General features: G+C 39.6%; 2 protein-coding genes across 2 annotated transcripts in view; both read left to right on the top strand.

The window, feature by feature from the left end:
• The first annotated feature begins 1,115 nt into the window (after window positions 1–1,115).
• On the top strand, window positions 1,116–12,621 carry uhrf1 (ubiquitin-like with PHD and ring finger domains 1). Its single transcript, XM_030434150.1, has 17 exons — window positions 1,116–1,272; window positions 3,666–3,828; window positions 4,114–4,380; window positions 5,044–5,198; window positions 5,849–6,064; window positions 6,404–6,519; window positions 6,665–6,851; window positions 7,151–7,274; window positions 7,383–7,490; window positions 7,613–7,717; window positions 8,184–8,290; window positions 8,394–8,556; window positions 8,770–8,907; window positions 9,482–9,584; window positions 9,734–9,882; window positions 10,071–10,169; window positions 10,797–12,621. The coding sequence occupies exons 2-17, from the start codon at window positions 3,676–3,678 to the stop codon at window positions 10,941–10,943; spliced, it is 2,337 nt and encodes a 778-aa protein (XP_030290010.1). The 5' UTR covers window positions 1,116–1,272; window positions 3,666–3,675; the 3' UTR covers window positions 10,944–12,621.
• Window positions 12,622–13,439: 818 nt separating this feature from the next.
• LOC115591422 (lysine-specific demethylase 4B) overlaps window positions 13,440–20,900 on the top strand; it is a 46,862-nt gene continuing 39,401 nt past the window's right edge. Inside the window, 7 exon segments of the mRNA XM_075488186.1 lie at window positions 13,440–13,526; window positions 13,528–13,546; window positions 16,337–16,350; window positions 16,352–16,786; window positions 17,328–17,503; window positions 18,609–18,723; window positions 19,164–19,357. Of these exon segments, the coding sequence (XP_075344301.1) occupies window positions 13,455–13,526; window positions 13,528–13,546; window positions 16,337–16,350; window positions 16,352–16,786; window positions 17,328–17,503; window positions 18,609–18,723; window positions 19,164–19,357 (1,025 nt within the window). The 5' untranslated portion in view covers window positions 13,440–13,454.

Here is a 20,900-nt window from a genome sequence, read left to right as displayed (position 1 = left end):
TCTGTGTGACTGCATTAGTTGAAGAATGAGACAACAGTCAGGTGCTAATGGGTAAAACTCCATCAAAAAGAAAATTGGGACTTTTTAACCCTGGTTATGACCTTGAATAGGCCTAAGACTAACTTGTTTCAGAACACAACATATAACTCAGTCAACATGATTATTCTGTCACAGGTTTCCTTATGTTTCTCTTGGTGGAACTTATGAGTAAAATGATGATTCTCTTTGAAAATGGCATCACATAAAGGTCACTTGTGTTACAGAGAGATTTGGGTTTTAGGAAATAATTTATGCTTGTCAGGTTAAAAGCAAACTAAGCATAGGCCCCAACTAAAAAAACATTACCACTACTCACTTGACTGTTTATTCCGTGACATGTATTAATTTTTATTTTGAGAATATTTTTTTAACACATTTCTTTTGAATTTTACTCATATCCCTGACTAAATTTGTGTAGTGAACATGTTTTAATTATTATTTTTATGACTGTTTTTTTTAATTGATGGCTGGAGGGCCAAAATTGAAATGAGAATGCCATAGCCCAAAAGGATCCGAGGGCCTCAAGGACACCCCAACCACAAATTTAGCAAACAAACGCAACAAAATTTATATAATCTATGTACCCAAAGTAGATCCTTCCCTCGCATAAACGCATGCTTCTGATTTTCAAGGAAATAGTTAGAACTGAGCTGGCCTCTTCCGCCTTCAGCTCCCGCCAAACAAAAGGAGACGTAATTGCACTTCATTAATTAAACGGCATTCATTGAGTCAATCCGTGGCTTCCACATGAAAGTAAAACATACTCAGGCAATTTGTTTGAAGAATGAGGCTCATTGTGAGACCAAATAATGAGGCAGTCGTGTGTCAGAGGTGATAAACAACACGACCAGTGAGGTTGTTTACCAGAACCACCATCTGTCTCTCCGGGTTACCGGTTTACAGGGCGCTGCGTAATCTCGCGATAACTTCTCCGGAGGCGAGCTGCACCCACGAGAATGTCGTTTCGCGCGCTGAGGCTAAGCTCCAGTCACATTTCAGATTGACAGCTCCGCCAGCCAATGAGCTCAATTTGCCCAGAGGAAATCAGCCAATGGCGAAGCGGACTTTTTAAGAGCAGGCGGGCTATGAAAGTCTTGAAGAATAACTCATTGATCTATCTCCAGCAAGGCATAGAGTTGGTCGTGCAAACCTTGCTTTAAGAGTTATTTGGAGAAAACGTGCGCGTTACTCCTTAAACGTCAATTTCTTGCTTTCACTTGGACGAACAAACAGGTAAAGCAGCTTTTTTCTCATGTTCTGATAACTTTTACAATTGAATTCATTGATATCTTCACTCACTAGCTAGCTTACTAAGGTTAGCTAACTTGACAAAGTCCTACCTCGTTTCTGTTTGGTTTGATGTGGTGGACCAAGTGCCCTGGCCGGCCAGATGTTAAATAAAAAATGAATCAAATCTTTCCGTCACCAGGACAGTTTTCGTGTTGTTGAATGCACACCGATTTCTCGTTGGTAACACACAAGTTGAAAGCTTTCTTAACAATAAGTTGTAACGTGGTGTGCTGTGGCTAAGCATTGCTGGGTGGGTGATAAACTTGACTGTTTTCTTGTGTTGTTTATCTGTAGTAAAGCTGCACAATGTGCAGCGCATGGTAGCATTTCAGCCAGCCTGGCTCCCCCACGGCTTCCTGGGAAGCAAAACAAATACGCTAACCTTAAACGGATTGTCTATTTTCCTGTTATTCCAGTATTGTGATGAATTAGCTCATGTTTTCGTGTGCATTTTGAAAACAATGAATGGTGTCGGTGAAATCACGCCTCGTAGGTTGGAGGAAGTAGTTTGTTTTTGGTGTTATTACTCGTGTTTTTGCCCCCCCACTGGTGTTGGTTCATTTCGAGCCAGCAGAGCGAACAGGACCTCAGCTGAGAGCGCAAAAGTAAACGGCAGGCAGCCGTCGAGCTCGCTCGTTACCACCGCTTTAGAACAAATCACGGCCTCCGCGGGCAAAGGACCGATTTGGTATTGTGATGATCGATTTAAAACTACAAACAAGGTAGTATTTCAGCGTGCCTTATTGTCAGAGAGCGAGGGCACATTGTTTGCTAGCGCTCCCTCCCGTCCGGATGTGCTCGCTTTAAAAGAACTGGGAGTGGCCTGCAGCTCAGTTTCCCGCACTGTATTTAAATCAGCTTGTTCCCTCCCTTTCTCATACTCTGTGGAGGTGACAGCCCAGTGCTGACAGCAGGACAATACACGAACTGAGACTGCCTTAATCATATTTCTACTACTGAGAATCATTTGAGTAATTCACTGAATACAGTTAATGTGATTGAGACCTTTTTTGAAGAAAAATGTCCTAGCCTTGAATTATGAAATTGGCAGGAAGTTTGTGCTGCAACAATGCCCACACAGTCCTCTCATAAAGCAGCAATCCCAGGATGCGTTTTATGGATTTAATGATAGAATATTTTAAAATGTGACATATTGGTCAGAGTTACAGGTTCAGGAAGCTCTGACAAGATACAACACAAAGTTGAATACTTGTAAACACGAGGCATGGGTCGACATGAAACAACAATCATGTCACTCTTACTCTGTCCACTTACTTACTCTGAAATCACTTCAACCTTAAATTCGGTAATGATGACTAAATCCTTAATCATAAAGTCTTTTGGCACAAGTAGATGGTGGTAACCAGATCTCTCTCATGTACAAAGTGCAAGCCATGCCTACATCTATGGTGACAGGCTAGGGCAATTAAAAATAAATCAAAAACCAATAAAATACTGTACGACAGTGAGCTAGGCAGCTTTTTAAAGTCATTTATGTAAGAATACCCCTTCATCTTCATTCATGATTATCCCAATAATGAAAATTCACCACAATAAACTTTTTTACTGCTGTCTGTAAAAGTCTTTTTTGTTCCAGCCGTGGTAAACACAACAGTGCAGTAATAGTTAAAATGTGTTACATTACAACAATATTAATTCATGAATTAATTTTAATCTTTTAAAATGAAAGTTGGCTACCTGGTTGACAATACTAGCATTATTAACTAACAGATATCTATTAAATGGCATGTTTGATATCACGGTGAAAAGTTGACACAACATCAAGGAAATGAATTAGAATTTTATGTAAAGATAAATATAACAAGGGTTGTGTTCCATGTTAGGAACCACAGAGTCTAATTTACTTCTGGAGTAGGTGGGGCTATGTTGACATGCACTGCTGGGGAAACTCATTTAAATATTCAGAATCAATATGTATATACTTAAATATTTTTACAACACTAATCTGAACAGCCTCAAAAGGATATTGATCCACATTTTGATTGTATGCAAATACATGTACTTTAATCAAGACAACCAGTGATTAGGTAACTAAGACTAATAAACATCTCTCATCACACTTTTTATACAGTTTGATTTGTACATTTATAACATGTAACCAATTTTGTGTTATTTGCCAAAGATTTTTGCAGTGACCAAACTCGAATGCAAATAAATAACAATTTATAGCAGACAAATCCGCTCAGTCTGTTCATTATATTACACAAAACTGACTAACTTCTGAGCACTATCAGTTTTAGGTGATTATGTAAATGATTGACTAAAAAACAAATTATTGTGGTTATAATGGGTCACTGTTTGGCTGTTTTACACAGGGCAGCTGCAATGTGGATTCAAGTGCGCACAATGGATGGGAAGGAAACCCATCGGGTGGATTCCTTGTCCAAACTAACCAAGGTGGATGAGCTCCGTGTCAAAATCTTTGAGCTGTTTAAGGTGGAGCCAGAGAGGCAGAGGCTGTTCTACCGTGGCAAGCAGGTGAGGCAGCAGGTTTACAATGTATTTTAGAGATGTATTGTTGATGCTCTTCATAGTAGCATTTGTGTGTTAGTAAGTCCAGGTCTGAAAGCCTCTCAAAGTATGAGTGTTTTTATGAAGACAACCTTTTTAGGTTTACATAGATGATCTAGGAATTTTGAATAAAAAAAGTAAAATTTCTTGTTATGACAAAACATCTTTTCTGCCGCTGAAACAATTGAAAAAAAGGAAATGCTGCTTTTTTTTTTCTTTTTATATCATATTTTTGTGTTTTTTTTTTTCCAGATGGAAGATGGCCACACCATATTTGACTACAACGTGGGCCTGAACGACATAGTGCAGCTGCTTATTAGGCAGAAGGCGCCCCCTGGTGATGTCGTTAAAAGCAAGGAAAAAGAAGCTGAGCTCTCCGACTCTGATTCTGGTTGTGGCTCAACTCAGAGCGAGTCTGACAAGAGCTCCACTCACGGCGAGGTAGAGGGCCAGACTGCCGGCACGTCTGCCCAGACAAATGCAGCAGAGCTCATCGATCCAGGGTTTGGATTTTACAAGGTTAGTTTTTATAAGCTGATCATTTGGTTCACTTCAGTTGTTAATATTTAGAGTTTACAGGTTACTTTTGCTCTGTGGGGTGGGGGAATAAAATATATCTGTTGGGGACAGGTGGTTAAAGGCTATAGTGAACAACCTGCTTCAGCCAAGGTTGGGAAGAGGTCATGAACCATCTACAGCTGATGTGGCTATTTTGGGTCCTGTGTTTTTGTTGTTGTTGTTGTTGGGGCCTCCATGGCCAGTGCAATTGGTGGATGCTTGATCATATTGAGATCTGTGGAGTAAGAGGGCCAATCGGCACCAATGGCTGTCTGCCATGTTCCTCCAGCCATCCCTGAGCAGTTTTTGTACTATGGCAGGTTGTATTGTCATGCCAGGGGCACTGACATCAGGGAATGCCATAGCCGTATGGAGTGTACATGGTCTGCAGTGGTGTTTCCATGGTTGGTGTGTGTCAAAGAACATCCACCTGAATGACCGGACCCAAGGTTTACAAGCAGAACATTAGATTGTAGGGAGAGGATCAATGTTATTCACCTTACCTGTCAGTGAATTTGATGTTTTGGCTTGTAAGTGGAACTTTGTGGAATCCAGTTACTTTGTACTTCCTCTGTAGACTGTGAAAATGTATAATTTGACCCAGTGTCTTTTCTGTTTCTGAAGATCAATGAGCTGGTGGATGCAAGGGACCTGAACATGGGAGCTTGGTTTGAGGCCCAGATTCTGAAAGTTACGAAGACAACAAAGACTCCTAAAGAGGAGGCTGCGGAAACCGAGCCAGCAGAGGAGGAGACACTCTACCATGTTAAATATGAAGAGTAAGAATCTTTGTCTTCTAATGATCAACCTTTTCCAAAGATTTTGTCCATCAGTAAATACCCAAAATGAATGTGTCCAGTCTCACAAAACTCATAAACCAATAACCATCCACCTGCAATGTGGGGTTTGTTTTGGTTGTCAGAAATTATATTTGCAGGTGGAGAAACTAAATGGTTTCAGCAGAGAAAATGTTAAAGTCTGTAAAGTCAAAACTGAACATCGTTGTTGATAAAATTACTATGTATTCATTGTGAAAAGTGTTTTTATAATGTTGGCTTGCTGTGTGTATTACAGTTTGCTTTCTAGAGTACTGATCTTTCTCAATGAGTTTGGAAACGTGAAACGGTTGTCTCCTTTATCATATATTGTGTAAATATGTGAAGAAAGACGTAGTGGGATAGAAACATGGTAGATTACAAGGTGCACCCTAGCAGCTGAAACATTAGGTTTGTCGTGGCATCCTTTGCCCTCTCTGAGAGGCGCTCTTGTGTTTGCGAGCTTGCAAGTACGTTAATGTTGGAGTTCTAAGTAGTGTAGTTGTGCAGACTTGCTGCACTCGCATACATTCAGCTATGTAGGATGCACCTGTGGTGATTTGTGGCTCACCTCTGAACAGCAAACTGACATGGCATCATGTTTACTGTCACAGCTACCCAGAGAATGGGGTGATTCAGTTGCTGGACAAGGATGTTCGTCCACGGGCCCGTACGGTGTACCAGTGGCACCAGCTGGAGCCAGGAATGGTCGTAATGGTCAACTACAACCCAGACGACCCCAAGGAACGCGGCTACTGGTATGACGCAGAAATCCAGAGGAAGAGGGAGACACGCACCCTGCGAGAGATCTATGCCAAGATTATCCTTGGGTAAGAGTTTTAGCTTGTTGTGGTTTAGTTGTAGCATTCTGTAGTAGAACAGAGTTGAGAACTACCATTAGGGCCGCAACTTAAAATTATTATCATTATCAGCTAAACTGTTGATTTCCACAATTACATCTGCAGTAGCAGGTTGGCAGATGTAAGTTTCCTACTGTGGTTTTAAAAGTAGATTGCAGTGTGGTACTATGTACTGGCAACATTTTAATGTGTTCAGGTATTCACTATGATAGTCAATCACCTTACTTTTTATATTTATCTATAATATGTTGCAGTCATCTGTCTGTACAATTCTCAATTCTCCCTTTTAAGTTTCATTTGTGTTTGCAGTGATGCTGGTGACTCGCTCAATGACTGCCGGATCATGTTCCTGACTGAAATCTACAAAATTGAGGAGCCTGGTTCTCTGGGTGAAACCCCAGCTGGATCTGAGAGTCCGCTTAAAAGTAGGTTTAAAGATTAAATGTTGACCTTTGTGAAAGCAGCCATCAAAATTGTAAGCAGTTTTAACCCCCACCGCTCAACCAGATCACGTTCAAATGCTTTATAATAAAATGGAACATAATATAATGAAATATCTGTATTCTCCAGGATCAAATGGGCCTGAGTGCAAGCACTGTAAGGATGATCCCAAGAAGAACTGTCAGTGGTGTAACTGCCATAGCTGTGGCATCAAGCAGGATCCTGACAAACAGCTGCTGTGTGACGAATGCGACATGGCCTATCACATTTACTGCCTGAACCCTCCGCTCACCTCCATCCCCGAAGATGAAGACTGGTCAGTAGGATTAGATTTACAACTTTCTGTCTCCATTGAATACAATCAAATATATGAATGATATTTTGTTTAATGTAGTCATAAAGTCAGAATGTGTCCAGGACCTTCAAAGTTTCACGTGTCGCTCATTTGTTCTGTAGTTGACTATTTAAAGCCTTAAGGTATCGGGGCTGTTTGGCTGAAATTAAAGAAACCGAACATGACACTGTTATCATTAGTCAGAACTCAACCTGCTAAACTTGTGTTATGAATAAGTTGAGCTTGACTTGACCCTCACTCTACCTGTCGTACTGTCTCAGGTATTGCCCAGGTTGTCGCAATGACACCAGTGAGGTTGTTAAGGCTGGAGAAAAGCTGAAGGAGAGCAAGAAGAAAGCGAAGATGGCTTCTGCCAGCTCCTCCAGCCAGAGGGACTGGGGCAAGGTGAGTGCTCGGCTGACACAGAGCTGACGGCTTACATGCAAGCTATGACTTTATGCGTGATGTTAAACTCCATCATTCTCACATGCAAATCATGTGCTCCTCTCCTAGGGAATGGCCTGTGTTGGTCGAACTAAGCAATGCACCATCGTCCCATCCAACCACTATGGCCCGATACCCGGCATCCCTGTCGGCTCCCTGTGGAAGTTCAGAGTGCAGGTCAGTCCAACAACAGGAGCATTAAATTAATGCTATTACAAAAACATGCTGCATTAACAATACAATAGGTTTCTTGGTCATCTGTTCCAGTGGACAGTACTAATGTTTATTCTGCTTTCTAGGTCAGTGAATCTGGTGTCCACAGGCCACATGTAGCTGGGATTCATGGCAGGAGCAATGATGGTGCCTACTCTTTGGTCCTAGCAGGAGGCTATGAGGATGATGTGGTATGCCTTATTTTTTAAAATTGTAATAACAAGTCTATTTCATTGATGTAGTATAATCACAAATTAGAATATGTATCCATAAAGCCTTGATTTGGATAAGGAAAAATGTCTTAAACTCACTTTTTGGGGAAAAGGGGTGAGGGTGAGATTGGTAAAATGGTAATGTAAACAAATAAAGAATGTGGATCAAGGAGATATCAAGCAGTTTTTAGGTGTTGCCAGACCTGTAGGACCTGAGCAACAGGAAACTACCCTCCACCATGGAGACCTAGAAAGAGGCAGAACACATTAAATGATCCAGACTTATCTTAAGTATAAGGGGCTCAAATAATATCTGTTTTTAAATGATCGGAATGGATGTCCCGTGAAAGTTTGAAGCAAATTTGTTTCCATGCAACCAGTTTAGGTTAAAAACCTTCTCTTTGTATTTGTTTGTGTAATATTTGTGGGTGTTCTTACATTGTAGGATGATGGTAATGAGTTCACTTACACTGGCTCTGGGGGGCGAGATCTTTCTGGAAACAAGAGGACTGCTGAGCAATCATGTGATCAGACACTCACCCACATGAACCGGTATGACTCTAAAGGACACAACATACTAAAACTGCCTTTAAATCAATTTCTGAATTGTTTTGCCCTATCTTATTTCTAATCTAATTTGTCTGGTTCTCAACAGGGCCTTAGCTCTCAACTGCAACATACCCGTCAATGCCAAAAATGGAGCGGAGGCCAAGAACTGGAAGGAGGGCAAACCGGTTAGAGTTGTGCGCAGCTGCAAGGGTCGCAAGCACAGTAAATATTCGCCTGAGGAAGGAAACCGATATGATGGCATTTATAAGGTATGAGGGAAACACTGAACAGGTTTCTGTTTGTGCTTTGCAGCTGTCAAACTGGCTGAACAATTATGCCAACTTTTAAAGTATCAAACATGGGGTGTGACAATTGGTTCGTTATGTTGATCAACAGAATGATTCAACTGCAAGGATTTGCTGAAATCTTGTAACTTTTACCATGTTTTTGTGGTTTTAGTTCATGTCATTGGTTTTTTTCAGATTGTGAAGTACTGGCCAGCAAAGGGCAAGTCTGGCTTCTTGGTCTGGAGGTATCTGCTGAAGCGTGATGATGATGAGCCAGCACCATGGACTAGGGATGGCAAGGAACGTATCAAGAAGCTTGGTCTCACCATGCAGGTAAAGATGCATTCTACAGTTTATGTATACAAAAAGTCCAAATATGGGTTTTCAGTGATATTAGGGTGTGATGAGCTTCTAGTTACATCCACAATGCAGGGTTCACGATTTGTCTTACAATTATTTTAATACAGGTGTGACAGTAAATCCCCTTATTAAGAATGAAATGTGCAAAAATATTTGTTTTTAAGGCTGCCTTTTCTTAGACATTTGTGTAAGATACGAAAATAAAGTGTTCAATGAATGAAAACAATTGCGTTGTTTTGAAACAAAGTCCTGATTCTCTCAATTTAATTGGACAACTTTCTAACCTGCTGATCTTGGCATGATTTTTCATCATTGTATTAGCATTATGTGCTAAGAATATATCTTTGATCGACACCTTCAACTAGTATATTAAGTAACGTGTCAATATTCTAACATTTGCAATTGTAAATAAAGGAAATGTGTTCAAATCTACTCCATGTTTACCTGTTAAAGAAAATGTAAATAAACATGCAAATATTTGCTGTGCTTTGAGCTCATTGCTAATAATGGCATAGCTTTAATTTAAATGGACTCCTTCTTGTTTCAGTATCCTGCTGGTTATCAGAAAGAGAAGGAGAACAAAAACGAAGTGGAGGAGGCGGCGGCGACACCCAGCAAGGCAAAGAGGAAGAGAAAATCTCAGGGCAGCGGTAAGTTCTGTGTTTTTTACTTGACCAGAGTATTTAACAGGGGTTTGTACAAGATTGCTGAAAATCATCCCGGGCCATTCTTAATTCAAGGAGCTGTGGAGTGTAGAGGTTGCTCGTCATGCTTAAGTATTAACTTTTCTTTCTATCAGAATCCACCAAGACCTCACCAGCCAAGACTCCTAAGAAAATGAAGGTAGAACAGTACAAGCTTACCAAGGAGCAGAAAGCGCTCATCAAGAGCGACGAGGCAAACAAGAAGGTGTGGGGTGAAGCCATGGAGTCACTGTCGCTTGGACCGGTGAGAATGCCTGTTTTTATTTTGGAAGCTTACATGAAACTGTATATGGTAACAACAAAGCAGTAAACTGAGCTTGGAAATTTTAAACTGCTTCTAGACCTTTTTCATTCTAAGAGGAGCTTTGCTGAGTTTTCAGCTGCTGTAGTTTGTAATTCATTTTTACACATCGTTTTATTTTTCTTCTGCAGAAATTCTTGAACAAAGTTGAAGAAGTTTTCCTCTGCATCTGCTGCCAAGAAGTGGTCTTTCAGCCAATCACCACAGAGTGCCAACACAATGTCTGCAGGGTAAGAAACTTTCATGGTCTCAAAATTTCAAAACCCGGACTCTGTAAACTATGGAAAGCTGAATTCACAACTCTGTAGCAGTTGCAAAAAGTAAACCTATACATCAAAATTTAGAAATCAGTGAAGGAATGTTCATGTTTGTTCTATAAACAGTTATGGGATGTTTTCAATGAATAATGCACTTAACAAAACTAAAAACTCAACACATCTTTCAGAAGCTTAAATAAAATATTTATGACTTTTAAGCACACAAAATGTTAGTTCTCTCAGATTTTGAGCAGATATCTGTTTATCTGTCTGCTCTGGACATTTTTCTGCAGTCAGCATTACAAATGCACCGTCCCTCAGTTTGTGTCTCTGAATCTGCGTGTCATGAGTGTTTGTGACTGAAAAGATATGTTTTTTATTTTATAGTGTTGCATTAGTGGTGGTTTGACTGGTTATCCTAAATGTCATGGTAGTTGTAGTAGCTTTTGATCAATGTCACGTAACTACCTTACACCTGCCTCAGAAGAAATGTGACTGAAATTCTCAAATGACATTCTGAGGAATGCAGGAAAGCATTAAAGAAGCTTACAGCAAACTTAAAATCACAAATTGATATTCATTTATTTATTTTTCCTCCAGGAATGCCTTCAGCGGTCCTTCAAAGCAGAGGTGTACACCTGCCCGGCCTGCAGGCACGACCTAGGCAAAAACTACTCCATGGCCGTCAACAAATCCCTGCAAGACATTCTAAATCAGTTTTTCCCAGGGTACAGCAATGGGCGATGATTATTGGTTCTGCCTACTCGGTGCTTGAGGAAACGTGATGTAAACTGTAAGGGGAATTTTCAGTAGAGGCAATAAAGAATCAGTTTCTCTTAATATATTTTTAATGATTATAAAACTACATTTTTTTGTGGACTTCAGTGCTACCATTTTTCACCTTGGATCTGCCATGATGCGTAGTTACCGATAATTGAAAATTCCCTTGTGACTGTACCATTACTCCGTTAACGCCTTCAACTGTGATTTTACTCCCCAGCTTTTCATTCTGTTCCATTAACTAATGCCTAATGTTATCCATGTAAAATGTTTGTTACTTTTAACAAAATCCCTCCATGTTCAGCACTCCTTAAGAGAACACAAGTCAAAGGTGGTTTAGCCGTTTGCCCAACTTGTTTGGAGATTATTTTTTACATGGCTGTTAGAATCTCGATTTTAGCTGGTCTGCCGTTAGTTTGGCTGTGGTTGGTCATCATTTTGGTGCCATTTCTTAAAGATCTGATCATTACGGCCTGTGTTCTACATCACCTCTAACTGGGAAGGCTTCATGTCTCCTGTGTCAAGTTACCTGTCTGTACTTTGTAAACAGTGAGACTGAGGAACTTGCTGCAGATTTTATGAACACAATGCAGCTTCCTACACAAATTATCAAGATGATAGTCTTATGTGTTAGTCCTGGCGTGATCAGATGATAGAAATTGCACTAACATGACATTTTGTCGGAAAAATGAAATTACAGCTCAAATATAGATGAGACTGAACATACAAGCACAAATAACCTGTTAAGTTCTTTGTTTTTTTTCCTTCAGCAGTCTGAGAGGAAGTGTCTTGTTGGCGAGCAGTGTCATCAAATGTGGCTGGCCTTTCTAACTTTCTGTATTGGTTCCTATTTCCACTATATAACTATTTCCATGCATTCATTTTATATTTCTATTTGAGGGTTGCTTGAAAAGTTTCTATGAATTTGATAAAACTTTGAATGCTAAACACATTAGATTCTTGACGTTCTTATATTTTGTTTTATAGATTTGGATTCCCCGTGTTTAAATAAGTTCCATTTGATAAAGTCCAAAGAAACAAGTGCTTAACCAAGAGTGTAGTGTAGATCTCCCATCTATCTAGCTCTTAGACATTGTCCCTGACACTCAAACCCAATTGAGTCTAGAAACTTTATTTGTACTTTCTGCTAAAAATTTAAATTTGTACTTTTTTTTTTTCTTTCATTTTTTAATAATCTATAACTGCCATCTGTGGGGTGGGGGGTTCATTCAGGCTGTTGTCTCCTGTGGTCAATTGTACTACCTGACCTCAGTTTTAGAAAAACAAAATGCTGGGATTAAGTTGAACAGGTAATTCCACACACTCTTCTTGAAATTTGATATTGAATCAGCTAAATTATCTGAATTTGTTATATATTTTTCTGTTGCCTTTTGTCTTGAATATGAATATTTGGTGTTGAATTTCAACAATAGTGTGTGTGACAGTGTCCATCCACATGCCAGCATTTTGAGTTTTAACAGGGACAAATATTTGCATAGACTGGGAAATGTATATTTTCAGAAATTGTATAATTTTTAGTCCATTTTTAGTTTTGATATGTAGTTTTAGAATTGCTTGCACATGTTCGGTGCAAAGATTTGTCAATACATTTTCAGTGTTATTCAATAAAAACGTGAAAATTAGATATCTTGTCTCATTTTTTTTTAATTTTTTTTTTTGGTATGTAAATGATCTTCGCACCTGGATGGATGGAAATTCTTTTAGCTTGTCCTGTTTCCCCATGATACCATGGTTTTCTGTTCCTCTTCATTGCATGCTTTGGGGTACTATTCAGCTGTCATTTAAAATTTGTAGCGTCTTCATTCCTCAATTTTTGCACACTCCACTGAAAACAATGCTGGAAATACTCTACCTGTTAGCACTATGCTTAACTGTCTAAATATACAAAACTAAATTGACTCTTTTTGATTAAACTAAGTTTTTGTATCTAAGAAGAAATGTCTATATAGATGCATATAAACATGCTACAATGTATATTTCCTAATCAAAATAATAGTATTCAATGATAGATTTAGGGACAAAAACAATTTTAAATGTTCTTATTGTTACCTACTAAAAGGTAGGAAGTCAAATTCAGAGAAACTGGGAAAGGAACACCTTAATGGAGCATGATGTGGTCTTGGACGCACTCCTATCGGGACCATCATCATGAGGTTACTGGTAAAACACGTTTATTTGCTTAGTGGCTGTTTTATTTTTGTCATGGTCAATAGAGCGTAAAGCCTTCGTGAACCCGGCAGTGTCTACGTGAGACGCGTGCACATCGCTTAAGTACAAGCACCGGTGACAAATAGTAGTGAGTGCCTATCAGCATTGGTTTACTTTTGTGTCAATAAATGAAGTAGCCAATCATATTGTTGACTTTGTCGCCAAGCATTCTATCATCCGGGTGATTCAACCAACCGCAAGAGGTGCTTTCTAAAGTGGGCGTGACTCCCAAATAGCTCCAGCTAGCTAATGCTAGAAGAAAATCGATCAAGGGAATTTTTACAAAGCGAAACCAAATCGATTGAACGAAACAGAGAGAGGACACTACTTTGCTGCAGGAGGTAATGTATTTCAAACAGGCTCATTTTATTAATTCTCGATGACCGTATGCTCGTGTAATAGTGATGTGTGCTGTCTTTCGTCGCGGTGTTTTGTTTTTTCTAAATGCAGATATGGAAGTAGCTAGCTAGCTGCTAGCCTGTGTTGGCTAAGAGCACATAAACGTTTGGATACGGCAAAGTGCAGTTCTGCAGGAACGGTTGCTTTCACGTCTTGGCACTGTAGGAACCTATTAAATGTCAAAGCGAGTTGCACGATGTATTCATTTATTAGCGCGTCAGCAACAGTTTTTTGTTCGCTGTCATAGTAGATAAAATGCTAACAGTTAATGTCAGTTGTGCAGAGCCATCGTCGCCCTTAGCAGCAGTAGCCTAAACAGCTCCGTTTAAACAGGGCAGCGTCCCTTTACTCACACCAGGCAGATAAAGGAGTTAGCCATCAGGGGTTACGTTACAAAAACAATTTATGCGTATTTGCGTCTCAGTGCTCATTGCGGAGGGCAGCGTGCTGCAGTATTAAAATTTCAGGCCCGGATGGAGTTAAAGGGGCTTTGTAGGCCCATTTTGTTGTGGTTAGACAGCTGGGGGTCATGTGGCCTTACACCTCCTTGAATGGGTCAGTACTGGTTTTAAAGAGAGTCCTCGCTTGTGAGACAACGTTACACAATTTTGGATGAGTGGCTGTTAAACATTTTTAAGTAATGCTTGCTGTAAATTGCCTTTTTTTGGTTACTTTATGAACCTCCAGATATGCCTTTCTCAGTCACTAAGGAAGACACACTGTTGTGTTGGAGTGTGATATGTTTATAAATGTCATTTTAAAGCAAAACATGGCTAAATGCTCTACTTTCATTCACGTAGTTGAAAGCTGACTGTGCCGTTTAAAGCTGGGGGCATGTTTTCCTGCACTACATTGTGCTTCATGCAAATGACTAGTTGAATTGTCTCCATTTGCCTTGGACTGCAGTAGGAACTCACAGTGGATCCTAAGTGAGTGTTACTTTTTACCTTGTGGATGACGGGTGTTTCAGGTGTATTTATTTAGTTTAAGCCAGAAACAATATTCAGTATATCAAAGCTTGTTTAAGTGTTTTAAAGCAAATTGTAATGTTAAATGGGTTATCATTTTCTGGCATACCAGTCCGAAAGCTGAGATCTTTTTATAAATCAAGACATCATTATTAAACCTGTCTATATTGTCAAGTATGGTGAAATTTTTTTTGACACATTTATTACAGTCACTGAGAAATACTTATCAAGGTTTTTGGCTGTGTGGTTGACGGTGCCAATGTCATGTCAGTTCAACTTCAATCAGATAACCTCTTCATCTAACAGTTAATTTATTGTCACCTGCATGTTTTGAGATGGGAAATCCCTCAAAAATAACGGATGCATTGCGCATCTCTTGAGAAGGATTCAGAATCTTTCAAGAGCACAAAATTATGTTCTACTGAAAATACACATGTCTATTCTCTCTGTGGACTATAGTGACTATAGTGCCTATAGTGTGTGTGTGTGGGGGGGGGGGGGGTTGCATAGCAAAATAAGACCCATGTAGAACATATGGTGTTTTCTCACCTAAATTAAGCATAGGTGCACCGATCGCACTCTATCAGTTTCTTTTCTTCAACTGTCACAAGTTCCCTGAGCGCGATGTGACATCTATTTATTGCTTTGTTTGTTATACCAACAGCCCAAAACCTAAAGATATTCACTTTAATATAACGTACCATCCACTCTCAAACAGATTATGCTTGAAAAAAATCCTCAATATTCAAATTCCTTCAAGAGTGAAAGATTTCCAATAAGTTACTGACTTAATTTCTTTTAACTGACTAATAGATTAATTGATTAATTACACCAGTAACTGAAAAATTGAGCTGAAATGCGATCTGTGCTCCTGTGGCCTTGAAACTTTCAAGAGAGTTTGCTGTACTTGGTGCTCCTGTAGCCTCAGGGCTGCTACAGTTTTACAAAGTCGGTTGAGTATGCAAACATTAGTCGCTAGTTGTATCAGTATTAGGCCGCTGGGTGGAATATCTTGTAAAATGCTGTTAAGTCCGAGAGAGAGAGAGATGAAGAAAGAGAGTCTGTGGATGCTGGACAGAAAGGGAGAGGGGCAGTTAGTTAATGATGTGAGGGAAACAAAATTCACTTTATTTATCATCTGTTATATGCAAAAACAGAAAGGCTTACTAAATAACACAGGGCTTCCTTCTGAAATGTTGTTAAGCCCAGTAGTAGTGACCTTCCAGTTTTGTTTCTCAGAGTAATTTTTACCTTTTACACATTACTGCAAGTGGTATTCTTCAGTTGAGTATGGATACCCGGGTCCAGACAAACATTCAGAAATGGTGTTCGGTTTGTTTTGTTTTTGGTCACATCAGTAGTAGTAGTTACTGCCTGGATTTGTTTCCATCATTTGTTTCCATGAACACTAGTGACAAATTAGTTAGTTTTGAAAAACTGAAACTGAAACTAAAACTGACAACATGTCTGCTGTTATGATCTCTAGTTTTATTTTACCAGCACTTTATGTACATTCTTCTGCCCTTCACCTAATGAGCTTCATTGCTCTTAAAAGGCCACCCTTGCCTTGTGGTTATGTTGGAAATGTTATATTGGAAGCACCATGCATGCTCTACTTTTAATAACTTCTAGATGCTTAATCCACTGAACCTGTTGTCCACCATGCAACTGCACCCAATTTGTTTTTTAAAGAAAGTTCGTGGCAGTTTGACAGAAGCTGAACCAGACTGATTATGCTCTGATTGCCAATGCTCCCTCCTCCAGGTTTACCTGCAACCTTTAAAAGACCCAATGGCTACAGACATGCCCATGGACACGGTGCCGGCTCCTCACCCTGTTCCAGCCTCACCCCACGACACTGCCCCAGACTCTCCTCCTGACCTCAGCCCCAGTGCAGCCCAAGACCAGATTCCTACCCAGGAGCCAGCAATAGCTGAAACGCCTGAAACAGCGGGGTCCTCAGAACACGATGCTGCTCCAGATCTCATCCCAGCTCAGTCCATAGACCAAGATGTGGCCTCAGGCCTTGTTCCTGGTCCTGACCTGCCCCCGCCCCCTCTGGTGCCACCAGTTCTGCCTGTCCCACCAGCCAGCACCAAGAACCCAAGCTGCAAGATCATGACTTTCCGCCCGACCATGGAGGAATTCAAAGACTTTGCTAAATACATTGTCTACATGGAGAGTCAAGGAGCTCACCGTGCTGGTCTGGCAAAGGTGAGGACAGCACACATGCATTAACACGCTCTCCCGCAGTCCTGTTATGGTGAATTTTAATTGTTACACATTGAATCCTATCAGGAGCTATTGCCAATTCCTTCCTAATCTGGTGTAGTCAAGCCCTTTTATTTAAAACAAATATAGATGTCTACAACTATCAAAACTATATTTACAAATGCCTGTTACAGGTTACTTACAAGAAAATCACATATTTTGTTTTGTATAGAAGCAAAAACCCAAATATTTATAATATTATATATTATAGAAGCTATTGGTTGGCATTTAATGTTATGTTGTGTTAAAAATGTATGTTTAGTCAAATAATTAATAGATAAAGAGTATCTGATTATATGAGTATCAATTTCTCAGGATTTGAATGTCAGTTTAAAGACCTGAACCAACCCCAGATAATCCACAATAAACTGGATTGGCTGTTGGTAATATTCTTGTTTACTGTCAAGATGCATGTACTCTACAACTCATTGTGCCAGCTTACCAATGTAAACAAATGGTAAAAAAAAACTGTCTCCTTCGTCAGGTGATTCCTCCAGAGGGCTGGAAGCCGCGGAGGTCCTATGACACCATCGAGGATATGGTGATTCCAGCTCCCATCATGCAGGTGGTGACCGGACAGTCAGGTCTGTTCACTCAGTACAACATCCAGAAGAAATCTATGACTGTGAGCGAGTACCGCAAACTGGCCAACAGTAAGAGGTATGTTCCTGGTCCAGAGGTCTTTCTCATGATTGCGGTTGTTTTTTTATCTTCATGGACAGTTCAATATTTCGTTTAGGAAGCACTGAATCTAATGATGTGAGGCTACTATGTTGCGTTCGTCGACCCAAGCAATATTTGCTCAGTTTCATACAGGTGGTGGGATACAATTTTTCCTCTGACGCAACCATTTAAAAGATTTTTTAAATTTAAAAAATGATATATAAGCTTAATGATTGAGGAAAAATGGGTTTATCAGTAAGACTGTTCATATGAAAAAGTTAAAAGTTCTATCACTTATCCAAACACTCCTACATCTGTAACAATGTCATTTGTATCTTTGATTGGGATGAAACTCTATCAGCAAGAAAAATTGTTTGTTTTATTGCTTGAGTTACACTAAAGTTAATGTCAGTGGCTGCTTTTATTGATTTCATGTATTCTCCATTTGCAGATGATACTGTCTCCAAGGAGATTTCCTCTGATTCATTTAATGATAACAGGATATGAACATGCATTTAAGAGTGTATTTCAACTCATCAATGTAAAAAAAACAAAAACAAAGTTAGAAACCAAAGAAGATGAAGGAAACTTCTATAGGGAGTGTATGAAACCTTGTTGATGCAGGCTTGCTTTTGAGTGTATTATCTGCCCTCTAGTGGTTATAAAATGCAAATTAAGTTTACTAAAGACAAAAGTTAAGCCATATCTATATTTATACAATATATCTATATCTATATGATTTTGTCTAGGCATGGGCATGTATAATACTACAATCTATTTCATGTAAAAATGGCGAGATTGTCCTTATTCTTTTCTGCTGTTGAGTAGTTAAAGCCAATATAAAGAAATGTCTCTTATTAAAAGCATCATGCATCTGCAGCATAAATTGAGAATATCAGCATGAATAAATAGCACATGCTATAGGAATGTATTTATCCTTCCTTATGGTCCTTTGGACTCTTTTGGTCAGGCTTCAGTCACTAACCGGTAGCTTGCTACCTAACATTGGTCTACAAATTGAACTGAAAACTGTTAAACTGCTTATCGTACTGGGCCATCGTCCCTGCTCACTGTTATAATTTGACTGCCTGTGCTTTTTCAGGTACTGCACACCCCGGCACAAAGATTTTGACGACCTAGAGAGGAAGTACTGGAAGAACCTCACTTTTGTGTCACCCATTTATGGCGCTGATGTCAGTGGCTCCATCTATGATGAGGTGAGGGTTGTTTAAAAGTGCTCACTGGTCAGGGCTGATTTGCTGACGTTGCTGATTAGGCTAGATACTTTGATAGACATGCTTGGTCGACTGCTTGGTGATTTTTTACATTTATTGTTTTTTTGTAGTGACGATAGACCTTTTTTAGAATTGCTGGTTTACAGATATCATTGGATAATAAATAATAAATGTAGTAATATTATTTTCTTGATATATGACGGCTACTTTAAAAAATTGTTTTTATGACCTGTTGCCAGCATCAGAAAATTTCATAGTGTTGCTGTAATATTCTGTTCAGTGAATGTGACACTGTGACAACCAGATTAATAATCGGTATAGTTTTGTTTGACAACAGCACCACCTGGTGGTCATTAATAGACTTTCAGGACTGATTTGTGTGGTGTGCGAACTACTCATAAAAATGCCTGTTGTCTGTTCAGGACATTCACGAGTGGAACATTGGCCACCTCAACACATTGCTGGATATGGTTGAGCAGGAGTGTGGCATCGTCATTGAGGGTGTCAACACTCCTTACCTCTATTTTGGCATGTGGAAGACCACGTTCGCTTGGCACACTGAGGACATGGATCTCTACAGCATCAACTACCTGCACTTTGGACAGTCCAAGTCCTGGTGAGTCCTTTTTTTTTCTTTCTTTCTTAAAGCTTTCTTTGGACACAGTCCTGCCACTTGTCATTTTATAAACCTGGGCTTGGTGCACAGAGATTTCATTTTTGTTTAAAAGATAAATCAGTTATCAAACTAGCTGCTGATTAATTGTTGATTAATTGACTAATCAACTAATCACAGCAGCTCCATGTGGAGTAATGAGCGTGGGGGTCCAGGGGCATGGCTCCCTCTGGCCTCTTGCATGTTATCATGCCATTATTACAGTAAATAGACCGATCTTAATTATTTCATGTTTTAAAGATTTTGTTTGAAAAAGAAGGCTGCCAGAGTACAAAAATCAAACACAGTGAATCGCAGCTTGTTTGTCAAAAGTCTGTTATTAGAATCAAAATCAATGATGAAAAATGTTGGCTGTTTGGCCGGCAGCTGGTGTTTATAGAAAGCACTGCCCATGACAATGTTGAGCATATTGAAAAATGTAGTTTTCTCTTTTTGTCTTAAGAAGGTAATTTATAAATGGTACTTGGGGTGGAACTTGGTTTGAGAGCCACTTGTATGAAGAGACAGCCTTCCTATTACTCAGACACAAACTTGCGCACAGGGACAATAGCACAGACATACACACTAAAGGAGATCATCAAAGCATAGTAGTCAGGACAGGAGCCCTGCGGCACATGTTCTTTCTCTGTCACTGTTCCTGCTTTTTCATCAGGCCTGTATCGTACACCAGGGTCCCTCAACCCATTTATCTCAGTGAATCAGTCCAGAGCACACATGACAGACCAGGGCTAGAGGGTGGTAGGTTTCTATTGGTTATTAAACTACGCAACTGTTATGTCAACTTCATCATTGACAGTCCTTCAATTCTTGTTTAAGGCTTGTTTAAGACTGATCAAGAGCAGTGAGCTAAACATATTTATACATTTGTTGGAAATCTGTTCATATATGCTACTTTGAGCATGATGCTGTGTGTTCACAATACGAAGGCCTATCATTAGTTATTTCAACATCTGAGTGTTCCTTATTTGGCAAGTACCCTTTTTTTGTGTGTTTGGGAATTGACCTTTGAGGTTTGAGGACAAACGCCAACCCTAACCCAGCTGTTCTGGTTCAGAATTACTTGCAAATGTTTCCTTTTTTGTATTTGCCCTGAAATATCTCTATGATTTATACTCGGATTTCTCAAGAATTGCGATGTGTACAGTACATTTCAGAAGAATGTTGAAGAAAAGAAAAACGGTACATCATGACGTGATTTTTACAGGCGTTTCACACAAAAAATGTTTTTGTGAAATATTGTATTGGTGATGATCATTGTCTCTTGTCGTCCTCATGTACACTCCACATGGCCGAAGCAGGCGCCTACATTCCCCACAGTGCACTTGGCCACTGAGCGCCTCTGGAGGCAATTTATACTTTTATACTGCTTTTTCCCATTTTCATTTGTACTCCCAAAGAATTGTTGAATTTGTAGTTACCCTTTAATGACTTAAAGGACAACTGAATTACAGAAATAAAGCAGAAAGGTTCAAGAAGCATTTGTAGA

This window comes from Sparus aurata, chromosome 11 (assembly GCF_900880675.1).
Source record: "Sparus aurata chromosome 11, fSpaAur1.1, whole genome shotgun sequence".
Lineage (NCBI taxonomy): Eukaryota > Metazoa > Chordata > Actinopteri > Spariformes > Sparidae > Sparus > Sparus aurata.
Note: the sequence above shows the minus strand (reverse complement) of the source record. Positions and strands in the feature narration are given on the sequence as shown.

Bases quoted from the DNA above. Each gene is read 5' to 3' on its own strand.
- uhrf1 (XM_030434150.1), top strand. From the start codon at position 3,676: ATGTGGATTCAAGTGCGCACAATGGATGGGAAGGAAACCCATCGGGTG. The intron at 7,491-7,612 runs GTCAGTCCAACA...TCTGCTTTCTAG, and splicing joins TGTGGAAGTTCAGAGTGCAG to GTCAGTGAATCTGGTGTCCA. The intron at 9,585-9,733 runs GTAAGTTCTGTG...TCTTTCTATCAG, and splicing joins GAGAAAATCTCAGGGCAGCG to AATCCACCAAGACCTCACCA.